General features: G+C 36.4%; 5 protein-coding genes across 5 annotated transcripts in view; 3 read left to right on the plus strand and 2 right to left on the minus strand.

The window, feature by feature from the left end:
- Positions 3,311-4,164, plus strand: LOC104719674. The gene has a single exon (XM_010437636.2). The coding sequence runs from the start codon at positions 3,448-3,450 to the stop codon at positions 3,997-3,999; it is 552 nt and encodes a 183-aa protein (XP_010435938.1). The 5' UTR covers positions 3,311-3,447; the 3' UTR covers positions 4,000-4,164.
- On the minus strand, positions 4,770-6,333 carry LOC104720642 (protein ALTERED XYLOGLUCAN 4-like). Its single transcript, XM_010438523.2, has 3 exons — positions 6,159-6,333; positions 5,784-6,067; positions 4,770-5,698 (listed from the first exon to the last, which is right to left on the minus strand). The coding sequence occupies exons 1-3, from the start codon at positions 6,331-6,333 to the stop codon at positions 4,934-4,936; spliced, it is 1,224 nt and encodes a 407-aa protein (XP_010436825.1). The 3' UTR covers positions 4,770-4,933.
- LOC104719675 (ankyrin repeat domain-containing protein EMB506, chloroplastic) lies at positions 9,974-11,870 on the plus strand. Its single transcript, XM_010437637.2, has 7 exons — positions 9,974-10,433; positions 10,605-10,684; positions 10,822-10,920; positions 10,990-11,088; positions 11,184-11,285; positions 11,387-11,485; positions 11,597-11,870. Exons 1-7 carry the CDS (start codon positions 10,058-10,060, stop codon positions 11,696-11,698), a joined length of 957 nt encoding a protein of 318 aa, XP_010435939.1. The 5' UTR covers positions 9,974-10,057; the 3' UTR covers positions 11,699-11,870.
- On the plus strand, positions 16,048-17,320 carry LOC104719677 (peroxidase 63-like). The gene has a single exon (XM_010437638.2). The coding sequence runs from the start codon at positions 16,182-16,184 to the stop codon at positions 17,148-17,150; it is 969 nt and encodes a 322-aa protein (XP_010435940.1). The 5' UTR covers positions 16,048-16,181; the 3' UTR covers positions 17,151-17,320.
- LOC104720643 (U-box domain-containing protein 40-like) overlaps positions 17,943-19,361 on the minus strand; it is an 8,061-nt gene continuing 6,642 nt past the window's right edge. Inside the window, exon 2 of the mRNA XM_010438524.2 lies at positions 17,943-19,355. Within this exon, the coding sequence (XP_010436826.1) occupies positions 18,312-19,355 (1,044 nt within the window). The 3' untranslated portion in view covers positions 17,943-18,311. The remainder of the gene's footprint in view (positions 19,356-19,361) is intronic.

Here is a 19,361-nt window from a genome sequence, read left to right on the forward strand (position 1 = left end):
TTAATCACAAACTTTTTGTGGACTTGACCATAAAATAGCAAAGTTCTGTTGACCTCGCCATTTTAGGCATGACATTTATTAAATCCCTAATCTTAGAAAGAAAACCCCAAATTATCTCTATAATACCAAAATCTCTTCTGCAATCTCTCTAATTCAGATGAGTTTAAGTTCAAGCTTTGACACATATGGTTGCATTGGTGAGTGTGGTGTGCCATCAATGGTATAGAGAGAATTTAGGGTTTTCTTTCTAGGATTATGTATTTATGAAATTGGAATCAATTTGGGGATTTAGTGTCTTCAATTTGGCAAACGATGTTGTTTATGGTGTTAAAAACGTGGTTGTTTATGCTAATCAGTAGCAAATAACATGCAATTTACTCTGTTTTTTAGATCTTTAACAGAGAATAAACGACGTGCCTAAAACGGCGAGGTCAACAAAACTTTGCTATTTTATGGTCAAGTCAACGGAAAGTTTATGATTAAAATGACATCTTGAAAGTTGGTGATTAAAACGTCTCAAATTTGAAAGTTAGAGATTTTTTTGACATTTTTCCCATTTTAATTGTAGGAGTTGGAAAAGTATAAAAAATTGTTTGTAACTCCCATACTAATATCATAGTAGTGTTCTCAATGAATTTAATTTAATATTTCAATGAATTCAATTTAATATAATAGAACATGTTAAAAATGTATTAATATGCACTTAATTGCACTTTTATAACTCTCAAATACTTACTTTTGATACTTGATTTTTGTATTATATATTAAAAGAATGACACACATCTCACTATAACTCTGATGACCTCATATTTCAAATCTCACATAATTTTATAAATTCTAGAATATCATTATTTTTTTTCTTAATTTAACCAATGATATCTTAACTTAACAAAAGTTTCAGTTTATTTGAATAGGATATATAGTTTAATTTTATCATACATTTTTACTCGAAAATATATACTTTGTCGTTTGTTCCTTTCAATTGTAGTCATTTTCTTTTTTTTTTGTATTTGTATGTATATAAATATAATTTCAAATGAATTTTTAATATTGTAGTCATTTTGTTTTTCTGTATTTGTATATAAATATAATTTTAAATGAATTTTTAATTTCTTTCGATCTCATGATTAAATGAATTTTTAATTTCTTTCGAACTCATAATTTTTAATCACGGTTTTTTAAATGACATTTTTAAAAAACTTCGGGCCAGACCAGACTGGGATCAAACATATACGGGCTTTACAAATTTTGGCCTAGGCGGCCAGCCTGATTTTTCTGAACTGACTGGTGAGACTTCGCTTGGTCCAGAAGCGATTGCTATGCAACAAAGAAGAATTGCCATTAAACAAGAGGTATAAACAAAAAAAAAACGCCGATTATATCTGCTTTTACAGTGACAATCTTCAAACGTTGCTAAACGAGCAAAATAGATTGATGGAATTGACGGAGAAACAAACAACAAACTTGTAAATGATTGAACGTTATCTTAAAAGCGCCAAGAAGTGGTAAAACATAAAACTGATATGTCTAAAAATATTTCTTGAGATTCTTTTGCCTTGTTTCTTCAAGTTTTCGCTCCAATTTAGTTTGGTCAATCTTGAGGCCAATTACGAAGGCAATAGCCAGCATAGAGACAGATACGAAAACACATCCTACAATGGTTGCAACTACTTCAAGATCACTCTATGAATCCACCTGTAAGAAATATTTCCAAGGAAAACTCACATTAATAATAAGATTTACTTAAAACATTCTTTGATAAATACAAAGAAATAAATAAACTTGAATACTTGATAACCTTTTCTGGCCCAGTTTCAGTTTCAGATTCAGACATCCCTTCGGAGTTAGCAGGACAAATGGTGTTTCCAAGCAGCACTGTGACTTCTGTTTGCAGTTTCAACCCATGACCTTCAAATGTAACTGTGCAGATGCGACAAAGATTAGCGAGCAAGAGAAAGCATGTCTGATTAGCGAGCAAGAGAAAGCATGTCTCTTTAGTGTCCTTTAGAAATCCAGCTGATGCACAAGGAAAAGTAATGAAAACATAATACCGTGAGCGGAGCCTTGGCTGATCGCTTTAGCTTGGCCAGATGCGACATTGACGGATAGGACATTACTGTTTGATGTAACCCACTGACCAGATATTTGATGCTCCGTCCCTACATTTTACAGGTGTCTTTGATGTAACACATTGACCAAATGCATTTCGTTATGTAGGATTCGATTTGACCTGCTATGATAAAAGTTAACAAATTTCCAGTGTGAATGACCGGGTTTTGAGGAACGATATGGGCCTCAGATGAAACCTGACAAAACAAAACACCTGTGATATAGACAATTGCAGATATCATAACAGATGTATGGGTACCTATACGACAGCAAGTTACTGAGAATATCCTATAAAAATTGTAACCTGTAAGGGTACAGCATTGGTGACAGTACTTTCAGAAGGATCAATAGCAGAACCTTCAGTGCACTGCACTTTTTCACAAACCATAACCTGCCCGAGAGAGAAGAAGTTGTTGTACTTGGAAGTGGCAACAAATAGAAGGAGACAAAAAAGTTTTTTCAAAAGAGAGGAAATTAAAATATATTTAATCTCACCTCTTTTGAATCCTGACTCTTATTGGTGTAAGTCATTGTGGCTCCCATAATGACATAGACTGGTGAATGAGGTTCAGGAGACATGGCCTCACTGCAAAAATTAGAAGAAGTAATCGGGGGTGGTGAATGATCTAACTGTAGAAAAAAAGCAATCATTTTTCTAAATCAATCTCATCCTAATCACAATCAATGTACCATTTGAAGCAGCCATCACTCCCTTGAAGGCGATACTCAACAGGGTTCTTCGTCTTTGGAGGTAAGAGTATGTTAACATCAGTAATGTGTGGACCAGAACCCAACTGCGATGAAATCTCTCCAGCCGATAGCAGAAAGAAGAAGCAGAACGCGAAACGAAACATTCTTTGTTGTAATCGAAGAAAGGGACTTAGAGTTAGAGCAAACGCTCTTTTTGACTGAAAGGTGACCGTAAAAAAAATCGAAGAGAAAGAGAGCTTTGAAGAGATGATGAGACTGCAACAAAAAAAAAAAAAAAAAAAAAAAAACCCTAAGAAAGGTCAGTCTGTTCCTCGTTCCACGGAAACAAGAATCTGTTCCAACAAATATTTCTCAGGTAACTTTTTAAAACATTGGGGACCTTTTCATGTAAAACTGAAACATTTCGGGGTTAATTTTTCAATTCAGATTCGGTTCGGTTTGAGTTTGGTTTGATTCGGTCAAAATGCACAAACCAAATCTGAAATATTCATTTTTCTTTCTTCTCACTTTCCCTTTTGAGTTTACTTCCTTCGTATCTCCAAATTTCCCAGATTTTGGAGAGATCTCTCAGAGTCTCCGATCGTGATCCGTCTATCTCCGATCTTCGATTTCGCGACTCGGAATCAAATGTCAGAAGGCTACGCAATCGAGCTGTACTTCGACCCAGCACTCGAGAACCAAGTTCTGAAAGCTTGGAACGTCTTCGCTCGCCGTCAAATCAGCACCAAACTGATCAACACTGAGTCTCGTCCACACATAACACTCTTCTCCACCTCTTTCTTCGACTCAACTAGACTCGAATCCGTCATCAAAAGCTTCGTATCTAAGCAAGAACCAATCTCGATCTCGTTCTCCACTATAGGCAGCTTCTCTAGCGACAACAACTTGCTCTTCCTGTCTCCGACGCCGTCTCTTTCTCTTCTTCAGCTTCAGACTCAGCTATGTGATACGTTGAAGAAAGAGTCTGTTGAGATTGGTGAAGATTACCGTGTTGATTCTTGGGTTCCGTGTTGTCCTGTGGCTCTCGATGTTCCCAAGTCGCGTATGGCTGAGGCTTTCTCTGTTTTGAGAGATTTGAAGCTTCCGGTGAATGGTTATGGTATGGAGATTGGTCTTGTTGAGTTTTCTCCGGTTCGTGAAGTCTTCTCGTTTCCTCTTGGTAACACTTTGGAGTCTTGATTCGTTTGTGATATGTGTTGTCTTGTGTTTGGCTTGATGGTTTTTTTAGCTTTATGTAAGTTTGTTTCTCCATGTAAAGCATCGATCTTTACTGTTGAACTCGTAATTTCTTAAGGAAATAGTTGGAGAATTGCTATTTTATCAATCTGAGCTGTCTCATTCACTTTGAAGCTTTTTAATCGATCTGAACGATGTTATGATTGCTTTGAGTTAACTGATGGAAACACAATAGAAGCTTTGTGTTGTAGTCATGGTAGGTGAAGAGTTTAGCTGGTACTCAATGATCTGTTGAACTTTTTGGTTATGTCGATATGTTTCTATTACATCCACTTTGATAAAATTGCTTCGAGAATCTTTAGAAGTCAACTCATAATTACAAAGGAGTAAGGAATAGTTGGAGAATTTCTATTTATCAAGCTCACCTTTCTCAGTTCTCTAATTATATTGTCAAAATGTGTTTTGATTTTGAATGATATTGTATGATATCTAGAGTCAACTGTTAGGATACAATAGAAGCCTTTTGTTGTTGTCATGGTTGGTGGTCTGTTCTGTTCAAGGTGGTCTTTCAGATCGCAGTGATCTGTTCTGTTCAAGGTGGTCTTTCAGATCGCAGTGATCTGTTAAAATTTTCCGTTATGTCGATTTGATTCTATGTCATCCATTTTGAGTTTATGCACTTTGAGATTCTTTGGAAGATCCCAGGACATTTTCTATGTTTTATGTCTTCACATGAACAGTAAGAATGGTGGAAACTGTTATTCCTCTGCTCAATGTTTTTTGCAGGCTATGATCATGATTACATGAAACAATGCCAGGTATGTGTAGTTTTGTATATGTCCTGTAAATATGTGTCTTCTCTTTGTGCTAAAGGTTGCTATGACAATTGACTCAAAGACATCACCTTATACATTATAAAAGTTCTTATCCTCAAGATTTACCAGAGTTGTCTAAGTAACGCCATGAGAACCTCGCTCCAGGCATCGATTGGTCCGGGCAAGCACCAGTGAGTACAGTCATTGAAACCTTTCATCCATTTATTTCCCCAGTAAGAATTCGGGTGCCCGTCTGGTCTCATTAGCATAACTCTAGTCACATCCAAAACCGCAAATTTCCTCTTTATTAAGCTAACACGTTTAATCTCTTCAAGCTGCTCTATCTGAGATCTTCTGATTTCCATATCGCTGCTCTTCTGGTTGATGTCATTTACCCTTAAAGGGATCGTCCTCCCGCAAGCTCCTCCAGTGTTCCAAGTCCCATTCTCAAAATGGGACGGCGAATATGTCCTGAGAACTGCCACTAAGTTGTCTTTGCAGTTATGACATCCATTGATGTGCTTAAAAGCAGCTGAGAAAACTAGCTTAAACCCTTCTTTCAAGCTAATCTGAGTCATGTTTGGTAAGTTACAGAAGATGCAACCTATTGTCTCATCTCCTCTATGTATGTATATTGGTCTGAAAAACCAATGACCAGCTGAAACAATGGCAATGTCTGTATTTGGCAGATCCTTCGCCCATTGCTCATCGATCTTGTCGACATCTATATCATAAATTCCTGTTCCGGTCTTGTTAGCGCGAGTCCTCTCGAATCCCGCCACTAGAAACTTAGTCCATGAGGTAGATAGAGTGAAGTCATGGTCTCGAAAGTACCATATCCTGTTTCTGTCTTCTGCATCCTTGTAGATATCTTTCGGAGTTTCTTCCTGAAAGCAAAGAAACGAGCTATTATTTCTTAAGAGACAAGCCTAATGAGTTGTGTCACAAGATCTGCTACAAACAGAGTCTTACCATTGACAAGAGGCAGAGAAGAGACTCCATGTGGTTTCTGGCCACAGAATCACCAATGAAATTCATCTCTTTGCCGCGAACGAGATCAAGAAAAGCTTTAGGATTGAAGCTCGGAAGTTTACAGCCTTCAGGTTTCCATCTCCAGAACAAGAAATCTCTGTTTGGTCTCCCATGTTTTAAGCAGTTTTTCGAGTCGGGTATTGTAGGACAGGTAGAGTTTGAGTACAGCGACCCTCTTTCTTCTGGAATCCATTGTCCTTTAGACAAGTCACAGTCCTTAAAATCTAAACCAACGACAACAATGAATGACCAAAAGATTTCAACAATTTGGTATTTGGCTCTTTGCATTTCGACAAAAAGAACATTTAAACTTACTTGGTTGAGGTTCGACGTAGAGAACGTTGTGATCATTGATGGAATTGAGAGAATTCTGAGGAAACAAGAAGAAAGTTATGGAGAATAGAGTAATACAAAGCAAGAGATATGGTGCCAATGCACTTAAGCTCGTCTTTTTCTTTGATTTTCCCCGCAAGATTGATGACGAATCCATCGTTGCATGTCGATAATTATCCAAAAAGTTACTACCATAATGTGAAGTATGGACACCTATTTATATTTTATTTGGAGTTATTACGTAGAAAAAGATCAAATATATCGAAAAAAATCTAGAGATACATCTTAGTATATTGACTCGTTAAGATGAATGTATAATGAATGTACAGAGACATAATTATTTATATGGAATGAATTAACATATTATCTAACTAATAGAATCATACTCCTTCTGTATTAGAATGATTTTTAAATATTTTTACATAGATTATGAAAACAATTAATGTTTAGTCATAAGTGTATTTTTATTTATAATAACATAACTATTAACCAATAGTAATTTTTCAAAATTTTAAATTCTCATTTAATGAATCTTGAAATCTATCATTTCATAATATTAATTAATTAATAAAAAAATACAAAAAATCAATCTTTGTGACACAAGATAAATTTTTAAAACATCTATTCTAATACAGATGGAGTATAAGATATACACAAATCTCTATAATATATTTATAATATTTTCTTTGACCATAAAGATCTTCTAGATTATTCTATAAGGGCATCATTAGTGACAGTTACTCTTAGGAGTTCTCTCAATTAAAAATAAAAAATTAATAATAAAGAAACATAAAAATTGAGAAACGGTCCTTCTATCATCAACGATAGCATCGATTCTGACATGTGTCAGCATGTGATAAGTTAATTTTTTTCCAATTTTATTATTTAAATATATAATATTATTAAAAAGAAATAATTAAAATATATTATCTTGAGCAACAGAGGAGTGTTGCTGGGATGTAGATGGTCTAAGACCCTCAAGTCTGAAGTATTGAAAAGGAGATCCGGTTATTTATTGAGAAGATGAGTTGTTTGTTGTTGGGTAAGATTTGCTAAAGACCCGACCCGATGATGAGTTGTGTGATGTTGAGGTAGCCGACATCAACTATGGTTAGAGAAAGAAAAGTGAAGAGAATATATATATATATATATATATATATATATATATATGTGTATATATATTAAGTTTTTTTCGCTCTTCTCCTTCTGAAAAAATGTTTTATACTTTTACGATACAATTAACTTAACTTATTCTGAAAAAAATGCTCATTTAATTTCTCAAATATTCACAATTCACGAGTTAATCCAAAAATCATTTGGAATACCATTTTTATCAAAGTATTTCGGTTATTTAGTTACATTTTGCACAACACTATTTAATATTTGGGCTTGTTCGTTTGATTGACCCAGGCAGCTGCGTCTACATTTTAACCGCTGAATCGAAACAATGTTTAAAAATGTTAGACGCAGATCACATCGTTTGTCGCAACGTCATGATGCAGATACCTGCGGCAAGCAAACAAACAAACTTGTTTACGCTCACCGCAGCCTCAAGTACCTGCGACAACGAAACTAACAAACCCATTGACAAATATAACTAAAAGTTTTGGATATTTTGGTCTAAACCTAACTAATATATTAGATAGTTTTGGTTGTTTTGGTTATCTAAATTCTCAAATCTCAATATAATGCCTTTGTGACATGATTAATTTGAATTTTTAGTAAATTGGATTATAATTTGTAAAGTAATTTTCATTTATTCGAGTTGAAGTGGGTTTGCTTTTTTTTTTTTTTTTTGTTGGGACAAATTCAAGGTTTGCTTAAATTATGTTCTTATTGTTGAGAATAAGAAACTGTCATTGAGAACGTTGTTAGACCATGTGCATCGGCGTCTTTTTGGGCTGTCCCCCACGATTTTTGTTTTAAAAATAAATGAAAAATGGCCCATTAACGAAGAAATGTATCTTTAAAGGGGACGTATTTTCGTCTGTCCTTCATAACACGTGGCGGCGTGTTATTGGTTGATGTCGTTTGGGTAGGGTGAACCCAAAAAATCGCGGTCTCGAGTCATTTTTTTTCTCTCCGTCGTTACCAAAGCAATCGGCGTTACCGAAGATTCGGCTCCAGCGATCGCAAATGGAACAGTTTCTGTTGCGATTGAGCATAAAGCGATCGGAGTGGTTGATTCGGTGGGGGAAGCCATGGGAGAAGCGGAGAAATGGGTGGGTGATCTCCAACAGACGGTGAAGGAATCGACGGATTCCGCCATGCGCTCTGCTCGTTCCTTCCGTGAAAACTCGACCTCTCATTTCCGCTCTATACAGGTTTGTTAAATCTCTCTCTCTTTTGTTCACCATGACGTTTCTTATGAATCGAGATTCTTATTAGCAACAAAAGCATGGATTTGGAATTCAATATCTCATAAGCTTTAATTACTTGAAATGAGTTCGATTCAAAACAGGTTTTGCTCCGAATTAGACGTTTTTATGTGTTGACATGGTGCTAAGTTTTATGTATCGATTGTATCCTCTACTGGTTTTGTTTTCTTTGCAGAAGAATTGACATACGTCAAACACTAGGCCGATTTCAAAGCGAAGAGGTATCTACTATTCCAATTTGTTCGTTGTTATACTTGCCCTGGTTTGTGTCCCTTCTCTTGTTTTTAGATCAACTTCAAAATCATTTCTTCAGGCACAGTTCTTGAGAGCTGAGAAGCATGTTCAGGAGTTGAACATGTCTGCAGACTTAATGAAAAAGGAGAGCAAGAAATTGCTTGAGAGGGCGACTTTAGCATAGAAGGATATGAAATGCGGTCTCTCTGAACTCATGTATGTTCCAAACATCGACGCTCCCACTTATTTTACTAAGCTATTGACATCATTTGTGTTAATATGGCTATTGGCTACTTCTGTTATATCTATAGGAACTCTGGAAATGATAGGCGATTGATGTTTGGTCTGTTGGTTGCATATTTGTTGAGATTATGATAGGGGAGCCTCTATTCCCGGGGAAAGACTACGTTCATCAGCTTAAACTTATAACTGAGGTATGTTCTGTTTCAGGAAAGATCTGGTATAAGTTCATCTGTTACATACCGAGATTGGCATATGAGTGATGATTTCTTATTATTAATTAATGCTTGATCACGCTCTTTATCTTGTAGTTGAGGAAGCATTGTGTCATCCTTACTTGTCAGCTCTTCACGACCTTAACATGAGCATGTTTGTTCCAAGCAGTTCAGTTTCGATTTTGAGGACCCGGCTTCCACTGAAGAAGAGATTAAGGAGCTAGTATGGCTCGAATCAGTGAAGTTCAACCCTCATCCGACCATCTAAAACATTTTTAAAATATTCTAGTTAGAGGTTGAACAAAATTGCTTAGTTATGTCCATTCTTATTTATACGGTTGTCTTATATGGCGTTTAAGCTCTGATGTTTAGCTTTTTTATTTCATTGGTTCATAAGCTATCTTGAAACACAAGAAAATGTTGTATGAGGATTGTCCTTGTAACCCAAGATATTTGTTTTTTTTCTTCAAGTTTTTGTAACTTTGTAATTTTCTTGTTTTTAATGTCAATGTTATATGTTTTATTTAAATTAAAACTTTAATATGTTTTTACTTATTAATTTAAATAATTAATTTTTTTAATTAAAAATATTATTATTTTTTTCAGGGGACCAACTGTGAGGGACACCAATACTCATACCAAACTTAAGAAACTCTAAAAATAAGATTAATATATTTGAGGGACCAAAATTTGTCCTACACCAGTGCTGATGCTCTTATAGAATATAGTTGACGTCCGTCTTCTAAACCAGGGTCAAGTGTCGTCGACTTTGGGACACTTTCCCAATTGAAAGAGAAGCTTTTAAATTACACAAATGGTCTCTTCGGTTTTATCCATCCCTCCACAAACTTGGCTACTTTCACGATTACCAATCTCTGGTTCTTCTCACAATTGCAAATCAAATCTCGTGTACTGTCGATCCACGAGTGTCCGAGGAGTCTCTGCCAAGAGACAATCCACGGCCAGAAGAAGTCGCAGTTTCACTGAGACAAATCGTCGAACACCTTCCCTGCAATCCAAACATGAATTCTGGGAAGACCCAGATGATGGTAGCGACAGCGAAAACGAAGAAGATGAAGAAGACGAAGATGGTATTGGGAACGATTTAGATTACGAGAGTGATTGGGAAGATGAATCGAGACCACAGAAGCTTAATGCTACTGACGACTACGAGGAAGAGCTTGCAAGAGGTTCTTCTTCTTCTTTCAATCATAACTCTCTTAGAATTTCTCAATTTTTCTCCAAATTGCAAGTAAAAATTCAATCTTTATGTTTGTACAATCTTAGTATACTTGTGTGTGTCTGTATGTGTATGTGTATGTGTATGTATCCTGGTTTACATGGGTTTGAGTTATTTGCAGAGGTTGAACAACTTCTTGAACCTGAAGAAAGAGCAATTCTTCAGCAAAATGATAAACCAAATCTCAAGATGATTTCAACTGTAAGTTCTCTTCTCAAGTGATTTTATCGTTAAGATTGCATTTAACAGTCATTCTCATATCAATCTGAATGACCATTTGCTTCGGTTTAGATTCACATGGTTGATATGCTTATTCTGTTAAACGTGCAATTTTGCAGAAGAGTTGGAAGCCACTTCAGACACTTGCTCTGTCAATGCAGATTCCCTTAATGGATAACCTCATTGCAAATGGACTAGACATTGATGATGTTGACAAGGTTTGCTTTTGAGACAAATCTGGTTTCTATTCTTTATCATGTTGTCACTGATTGTATCTACGAATACAGGACAACCAAACCGCTCTTCATAAGGCAATCCTTGGTAAAAAAGAGGCAGTGATTAGTCATCTTTTGAGAAAAGGAGCTAATCCGCATCTTCAAGATCGGGTGAGAGAACTTATCTGGTTCCATTTACTTATTATATATGTACCCATTTGGAAAAGGTTTTTAAGCTTTCATAACCTGAATCTTTAAACATTCAGGACGGTGCAGCTCCGCTTCATTACGCAGTTCAAGTTGGAGCCTTGCAGACTGTGAAACTACTGATCATCAAGTACAATGTAGACGTCAATGTTGCAGATAATGTCAGTAGCCACAAAAGAAGCATATCTCAAGCCATATAAAATTTTCTGATTTTGATAAATTTCTTTGAAGATCTGATGAAACATCATTCTTTGTTTTACAGGAAGGATGGACTCCTTTACATATCGCTGTTCAAAGCCGGAATCGAGACATTACAAAGATCTTGTTGAGCAATGGTGCTGATAAAACAAGAAGAACAAAGGTGCTATTAGTGAAAATATATAGAAAAATAGGAGCTGAGATTATTATATAACATAGTTGTTTTCGTTTGATCACCAATCAAATTTGGTTTCTTCTTGCTTTTATTTTTCAGGATGGGAAATTAGCTTTGGACTTGGCTCTGTGCTTTGGGAGAGATTTCAAGTCATATGATCTGGTCAAGCTATTGAAGATAATGCCCACTGGAGATATATAGAAAGAGTTTATGAGATTCTGAATGGTCACGTTGAAATTACTAAACTGGATTTTGCCATTAGTGTACTTGGATTGTAAACTAAACCAGCAGTACTATAAAAGTGCTTAAGGTAGAAGAAACCCGATTAAGTGTGTAACTAGTACTTATATATAATATTATGAAGAGATTTGTAGTGGAGGGGTTTCACGTGGAGGACAAAACTCAATGTCATGAAAATACTCATCACTAACCACAAAATCACCCCTGTCAGTCACAAGCTTCTCCAATAGCACGTCGTCTTCCTCCTCTTGCTTTTTCTTGAAAGCATCAAGAGCAGCTAAAAAACCTTCAACAGCAGCTTCCGGATGACTTGCCCAACGCTTTATTACAGTACCAAACTCAACATGAAGCTTAGAGAAAAGCGTGTACCTATCATCATTTCCATTCAGAAACTGAAATTCAGTTTCAGTAGACACTCTTTCCCACAGAGAGTCCTGAAAACGACTCCCATACCATGCCACAAACTGCGTTGTCAACTTAATAATACCAAGCTCCTTGCGCATCATGCCTTGAGGAATCACTTCTTGGCTGATCTACGAAGGACAATTATTTTCATACACCCAAAAGAGAACTCATAGAAAATCGTTTGCTTACCACACCCTCTTTCAAGCTTCTTCAGAAACTGAAACTGAGTTTCATTACACAGTCTATCCCATAGTGCGTCCCAAAAATCACTCCCATACCGCACAACTCACACCAAGCTCATGCCTTGAGGAATCATAATCATAAACTTATAAGGGCTTACGGTATACGATAACGAGTAGCACCCTGTCTTACCTTGAGGATCAGGCGTAGGATCAGGAGGAGGAGGAGACTCAGTGTATTCAGTAATCTTATGCTTGTAGAATAAGTGATCAGGATCTGATCTCCACAAAAAGCTGCATAAAGCTGTATATCGGATTATCGTAAAAGAGTCCTTGAGCTTCTCCTCTAACTCCAAACCACCTATCGTTTTCCACTGGGCCTTTACTAATTGGAATTATAAATTTGTTTCAATTTTTTCTTTTGCTCGCTATAATTTTATATACAAGATAATTTTGGTAAATGGGCTGGGAAGGTAGGATGTGTGGATGAGTCCACTTTTTCTGTAAAGTAAACTCTTTAACCACATAACTTTAATAGATGGAAACAAATAAATAAGAAAAATACTTGGGTTTATCCATTGAAAAAACAAAATCAGGAGTAATTAGACAACTTTTGAACACGCGAGGAATTTGAAGTGTGAGTTGACTAAAAATGTCGACATGTTTACATAAAGATGAGTTTAATGTCAGGCTTGTGTGTTTCTTGCCCATAAATCAGTCTGATCAACATAAACAGATTACTTTATCTTGTTACTGCCACAACCCGTCTGTGAACCCCACTAACCTCACTGCTAACTTAGTTTATCCATGTAGGCTGGCCCATCGATCCTAATCCATCACGGTTAGTCTGTCTTTGGAATAATGTTTGTATCACAATGCACATAATAAAGATGCATATTATAAAGTCACTAGTTTTTTTCCAACAAAATAAATAAATTTCCAAGTCCAAATTAACCTAATGTAGCGTGATACAAATATTTCGATTTTTAAAAAAGAAATTGTCGAATCATGAATTTTAATAGAATTTAAATCCAACCTTATTACGTCGTTAATAATTTAACAATTTTAAAATCGTAATCTGATTTTATTGGTGAGATAAAATAATATATTTAAATTGGTAATTATTTTTTTAAATTTGTGTAAAATTTTCTTAATTAACTTCAATTTTTTAAGAAGAGCATTTAGATGTTGAATATATTTTCCACAATTAAAGAAAAATCATTGACAAAATACAAAACACAAAATTAAATTAAAACTGCGGAAAAAAGGAAATAGCACCATACATATAGGGTACAATAATGTTAATACGTGACATAGTTAGGGACAAAGCAAAATTAATTAGTTTTGGTATAACAAAATTACAGTTTTCACCTTATTTTTTCTTCCATTTATTTGTTATTACCTTCCATACAATTTTATTTTAAAAAAAAAATCAAAACTTTATATATTGAATAACGATTAACTATCTCCTTAATGTTAGAGTTTTTAATTTATAATCATGTATTCATGTTCTATTTACTTTATACGATAAAAATTCGTGTTACATGATAATGCATTGAAAACATTATGTGACATGGGAATGGGACCATAACTCTAAAAAGTTCACAACAGGGTCTTAAAGCCAGGGGCGGATGGAGAAAGAAATTTGATGTGGGCACAAATTATTTAATACTTACTATATTAAATTTATATTATAAAATATTAAATAGTATAATTTTTTTATCTTTTTGCATATTTAAAAATTATTTTATTTGATTTAAAAATATATTCAATTTCACATTACATATATTTAAATGAAAATTATATCTAAACATATATTATATAAGGATTTTGTGCAGTATATTAACCTTTTAAATGACCATTTCTTGCAACTTTATTTTCTAACTCTAAAAATGTAAGAAATTTTTTGAGAAATCAGAAATAATACACAATATAACATTTCGTAATCACGGTAAAATTTGTAAAATATTGATAAATAGTATATCAAAGCGAAATTCCAACGATAAAGAGTCTAAATCTACATTTAAAATATTAAAAACTAATATATAAGATTGTAGAAATGTGTAGAAGTTACATGCAAGAGTTATATTATGTATTATTTTTGAATTCATATGATTAATTTTTGTACAAGATCCTTTATTTAAATAGATTTCAGCTATATATATATATATATAAATTAAATACATATATTATACTAATTAACTAGTTTTATATTACTTTTCAAATTTAAATGTAAGTATAATTTAGAGTAGAAACAAATATTAACATGTAATTAGACATTACAAAAAGAACATTGCTTGTAGGAAAAAAAGGCAACAATAAAAAAGATGAAAGTCAGGAATCGAACTCCTCACCAAAGATGCATGGGGCAATTAAGCTGTGTAACTAAACTAACCAAAATACCAAATGTATTAGATAATTTTTAACAAGTAGCATGGGGCACGTACCCCACCCCATCACTACATAGATCCGCCCCTGCTTAAAGCTATCATCACTTCTTACTTTTTTCTCTGCTATATTCAAATATAACTGTTGTGTGGGGAAGATTTCTCTCTCCTCTTTCTTTTCTCCCTAAAACGATTAGGTCAAGCCGTTCTCTGTAACTCGCCGCGTTGCCTCTCTGGCGGCCACCACGGCGCTGTGAGAGGGCTTCTAGATCTGTTCTTGTTTTTTCTTTGTTTTACTGTAAGCCTAGAGATCTCGGTGTGCGAAGTGGTTTGGTGGTGACTAAGGCTTCTTGACGATGATGGTGAGGCAGATCCAGTTCCGGCGTATCTCGTAGACGGTGGATTTGACCTTTGTCAAAGGTTTGCCGTTCGTTTTTCAGGATGTCCCAGCCGAGATTCAGTGTAGTATCATTTTTTTGGGATGGTGTCGATCTTCGGAGGATCGCCGTTTCTGTGCCTCTTCTCCCGACTGGTTGTCTTCCCCGGCCATGGTATAAGCGACCGTGATTCTCTCTTGTCGTTAGCCTTTTGGTTTGTTCGGGTCATAGTCTAGCTCTTGATCTTGAAGAAGTTTCGGCCGGGTTGTTTGTCTAGCTTAGGATAGCTTAAGTTTCATTCTAACGCCATAGATTAGAAAAATAAATAGGTCTTTATCCGTGGTCTGTTCCTTTTCTGTTCTTGTAAGGCTAACCTCTTGTGGGCAGTGACTTCTTGTGGGGATGCAAAGTCCTAGATTTAGATTCTCGGTTTAAGATTAGGTGGTTAGGAATTAGATTCGCGTTTCATGCTTATTTATTCGAGGTATTCGTTCTTAGTTGGGTTAAGTCTTCGCGGTGGCCTCTATCTTTGGATCTCTTCCTTTTGGGTTTGTAGATCCTTTCGACATCGACTTTTGAGGATGTAGTCCCGCGACTTATGTTCTCTTCCGACTTCTTTGATGATTTTGAGAGTTTCTCTTTTGGCTCTTGTGTTGTAATCTGTGTTTCCCGAGTATTGGGCTTAAGCTTTTGGAGATATTTCTGTTTTCCGCCGACTTTAGGATTTTAAAAACGCATTCCAACCTTGTATTTCACCTTATATTATATAATAAAAATATTCGGTGAAAAAAAAAAATCAAATATAAATGTAATAAGACAGCCACGTACTGTACCATATACTTTTTCTGTCGTCGATGAGTTTGGATCGATTTGAATCGTAGATACCGGAACAAAATCAACCGGTTTACCATAACATATACAATAAACCGGACTCATATAAGAAAATAACCGGATTCTCTTTCCCGTGATTGGTGGTGGTACTGTATACCATACCACACAAGCGCGTGCTCTTCACTCACTCTCTCACTCTTCTTCCTTCTTTCATTAAAATCTCACCGCCTCTCTCTCACTCTCACTCTCTCAATCTCCTTCAACAATGGTGAAACAATCTCAACTTAAATATCTCACCATCATCATCCTCCTCTGCTTATCCTCCGCCGCCGAATCTCATCTCACCGTCGATTTCTACTCCAAATCATGCCCTAAATTCCTCGACATAGTCCGCGAAACCATCACCAACAAACAGATCTCAACTCCAACAACCGCCGCCGCAGCTCTCCGCCTCTTCTTCCACGACTGTTTCCCCAACGGCTGCGACGCCTCCGTCCTCGTTTCCTCCACAGCTTTCAACACCGCCGAGCGCGACTCGTCAATCAATCTCTCCCTCCCCGGCGACGGATTCGACGTCGTGATCCGCGCTAAAACAGCTCTCGAGCTCGCTTGCCCCAACACAGTCTCATGCTCCGATATCATCGCTGTCGCGGTTCGCGATCTCCTCGTCACCGTCGGTGGACCTTACTACGAAATCTCCCTCGGCCGCCGCGATTCGCGAACTTCGAAATCGTCTCTCGTCTCCGATCTCCTCCCGCTTCCGTCGATGCAGATCTCGAAGCTCATCGATCAGTTCAGCTCCAAAGGCTTCTCCGTTCAAGAGATGGTCGCTTTGAGCGGTGCTCACACCATCGGATTCTCACATTGCAAAGAGTTCACGAACCGGGTCGACCCGAATAACAGTACCGGGTATAACCCGAGATTCGCTGATGCGTTACGAAAAGCTTGTTCGAATTACAAAAACGACCCTACGCTCTCCGTCTTCAACGACGTGATGACTCCGAACAAGTTCGACAATATGTATTTCCAGAATATTCCGAAAGGTCTCGGGCTACTCGAGTCGGATCACGGGCTATTCTCTGACCCGAGAACCCGACCGTTCGTTGAGTTATACGCGAGAGACCAAGCTCGATTCTTTAAAGACTTTGCCGGAGCTATGCAGAAGCTGAGTCTTTACGGTGTTTTGACCGGACGGCAAGGAGAGATCCGGCGAAGGTGTGATGCGATCAATTAAGATTTGTTTTTACGATTTGTGAGATTTTGTATTTTTGTTTTGTTTATTTATTTATTTAATTGTTTGGTGCGTTTAGATGAAAAGTTTGAGATTCGGGCTAAGATTGATCTAAGCTCATGTGTTAATACTTAATACTATGATTAAAATTCAAATAATTAGTTGTTTTGTCATCATTACTTCAGTAATTGTGTATTACTAGTACTAATTAGTTCGGATAGTTCCATATCGTTTAGTGTTTACAAAACTGCCTGTTCTTTTATGGTATTTGACAAAACTGTCCCATATTTTTGATATTTGCGAAACAGCAACAGAACTTATGGTATTTATAAACTGCCTCAAAACTGTTGGTATTTATAATAATTCCTCATATCTTTATATACATACAAATTGTGCCATATCTATGGTATTTATCAACTGCCCATAATGTTTGATATTTACATAGTTGCACAAAACAAAAATAAATGTAGTGAAAATAGACTGAAATTTATCTGACCAATAAATATTAGGAAATTAGAAAAAGAGGAAATTGAGACTTATATAATTGTTAGAAAGCAATTGGAATGGGTACCAATTAAATTTAACTTGGCATTGAAACAAAAAATATTATAGAAGAAATTCATAATTTAATAATATTCATTGAAATCTAGATGAAAATGAATGCAATGTTAAAATCAAATTTATTCAAATATATAATCTTGATGATTCACCTCCAGATTTAACTACAGTAAATGTAATGCAAATAATTAGATAGATTAAACTCAACTTTTGTCCAAAAAAAAAAACTCAACTAAAGATTGATATATTTTTTCAGTGGGAGAATCAGTTCCCATCTCTTAAGGAATTAAAAAGTCATCCCTTAGTCCCCTTACAACTTTTTTTTCATTTTCCTTTTACTAAAACAAAATATATAAAAAACAAAAGATAATAAGAAAAGAAAGGATGGGATTAACAAAAAGAAAAGCCACCCAAATGGCCAGAAAATACAAAGAATCCACCCAGTCGTAAAAAAAAATTTCACAAAAGAAAAAATCTCATCTCCAAGACTTCCAACTAATTACAACCCCAAAACCCTATTATTTAGAATTTTTCTTAAAAAAGAAATCCACAATTAATTCTTGTTTTTCGAAAAGCAAATAAATAACGAGTTAAAAAAAAAACACGTCAAAACTCGGCCGAGTTAACACACGATTTCTCACCACCGAGTCGATACCGGCTCCGACTAACATCATCGGCATTAAGCAACTCTTCCCAATCAACCTCCTCATTCTCCGGTGAATCATCATCTTCCATTTTAGCTCTCAACACTTCCAAAACTCTTCTGGCCTTCTGCTTAGCTCTCTCTCTCCCACTCCTCTCCACTTTCACTAACTCCTCCACCGCATTCGCCGCCATAGCCAACCCTTTAAACCTCAAACCACCGTCGTGACTCAGCCCATACAAAACCGCAACACAGCTCTCCCTAGTCGACTCGTGAACCTCTCTGGCTCCTCTCAAAACCCCAACCATACATTCAACACCTCCCGAGTCAAGCAAAGCTGGTCTACTCACCGGACACGAAGCCATGTTACAAAGAATCAACAAAACACGACCGATCATCTGTCCTAAATTCACCATGTTCAAAAGCATCTGAACAGCTCCGAGCTTAACAAGCTTCCCTCTGTTGCTCTGCACTAGAGAGAGATGATACAGAGCCAACGCCGAGTCATGCCGAGTCAACTCAGTACCAACTCGGATCAGATGAAGCAGCGGCTCCAAAGCTCCGAGAACACCAATCGCCGTCTTGTTCTCGTCTTCCAGAGCTAAACTGAAAACAACTCCGGCGGAATGCTCCTGAGCTTCAACGGAGCCGCATTTCAAAACGTCGATCAACGGCGGAACAATTCCTGACCGTACGATCTTAACTTTGTTAGATTTCTCCAGAGACAGGTTCACAAGAACCGCCGTGACGTTCACCTGAACCGTCGCGTATCTCGAGACGATCAGTGACTTAAGTGCAGAGATGAGTCTCGTCGTACATAAACTGATTCTTGAACCTTCGTCGATTCTCGTAACGCGTCGAATCGAAACCAAAGCTTCTTCAATCTCTGAGATTCGATTACTCTTCAGCTTTATGAGTAAAGCTTCTTCTTCTGGTGTTAGGTTTGGTTCTAACGAATCGATTTCTCCAGACGAAGGTGAAGAGAAGCAACTAGGTTTAGTTGTTAACTGTAG

The sequence above is a fragment of the Camelina sativa genome, chromosome 10 (genome assembly GCF_000633955.1).
Source record: "Camelina sativa cultivar DH55 chromosome 10, Cs, whole genome shotgun sequence".
NCBI lineage: Eukaryota > Viridiplantae > Streptophyta > Magnoliopsida > Brassicales > Brassicaceae > Camelina > Camelina sativa.

Coding starts and splice junctions, on each gene's coding strand:
- LOC104719674 (XM_010437636.2), top strand. CDS start 3,448: ATGTCAGAAGGCTACGCAATCGAGCTGTACTTCGACCCAGCACTCGAG.
- LOC104720642 (XM_010438523.2), bottom strand. CDS start 6,333: ATGGATTCGTCATCAATCTTGCGGGGAAAATCAAAGAAAAAGACGAGC. Junction 6,068..6,158: donor CTACGTCGAACCTCAACCAA/GTAAGTTTAAAT, acceptor TCGTTGGTTTAG/ATTTTAAGGACTGTGACTTG. Junction 5,699..5,783: donor TTCTCTGCCTCTTGTCAATG/GTAAGACTCTGT, acceptor CTTTGCTTTCAG/GAAGAAACTCCGAAAGATAT.
- LOC104719675 (XM_010437637.2), top strand. CDS start 10,058: ATGGTCTCTTCGGTTTTATCCATCCCTCCACAAACTTGGCTACTTTCA. Junction 10,685..10,821: donor ATCTCAAGATGATTTCAACT/GTAAGTTCTCTT, acceptor GCAATTTTGCAG/AAGAGTTGGAAGCCACTTCA. Junction 11,286..11,386: donor ACGTCAATGTTGCAGATAAT/GTCAGTAGCCAC, acceptor TTTGTTTTACAG/GAAGGATGGACTCCTTTACA.
- LOC104719677 (XM_010437638.2), top strand. CDS start 16,182: ATGGTGAAACAATCTCAACTTAAATATCTCACCATCATCATCCTCCTC.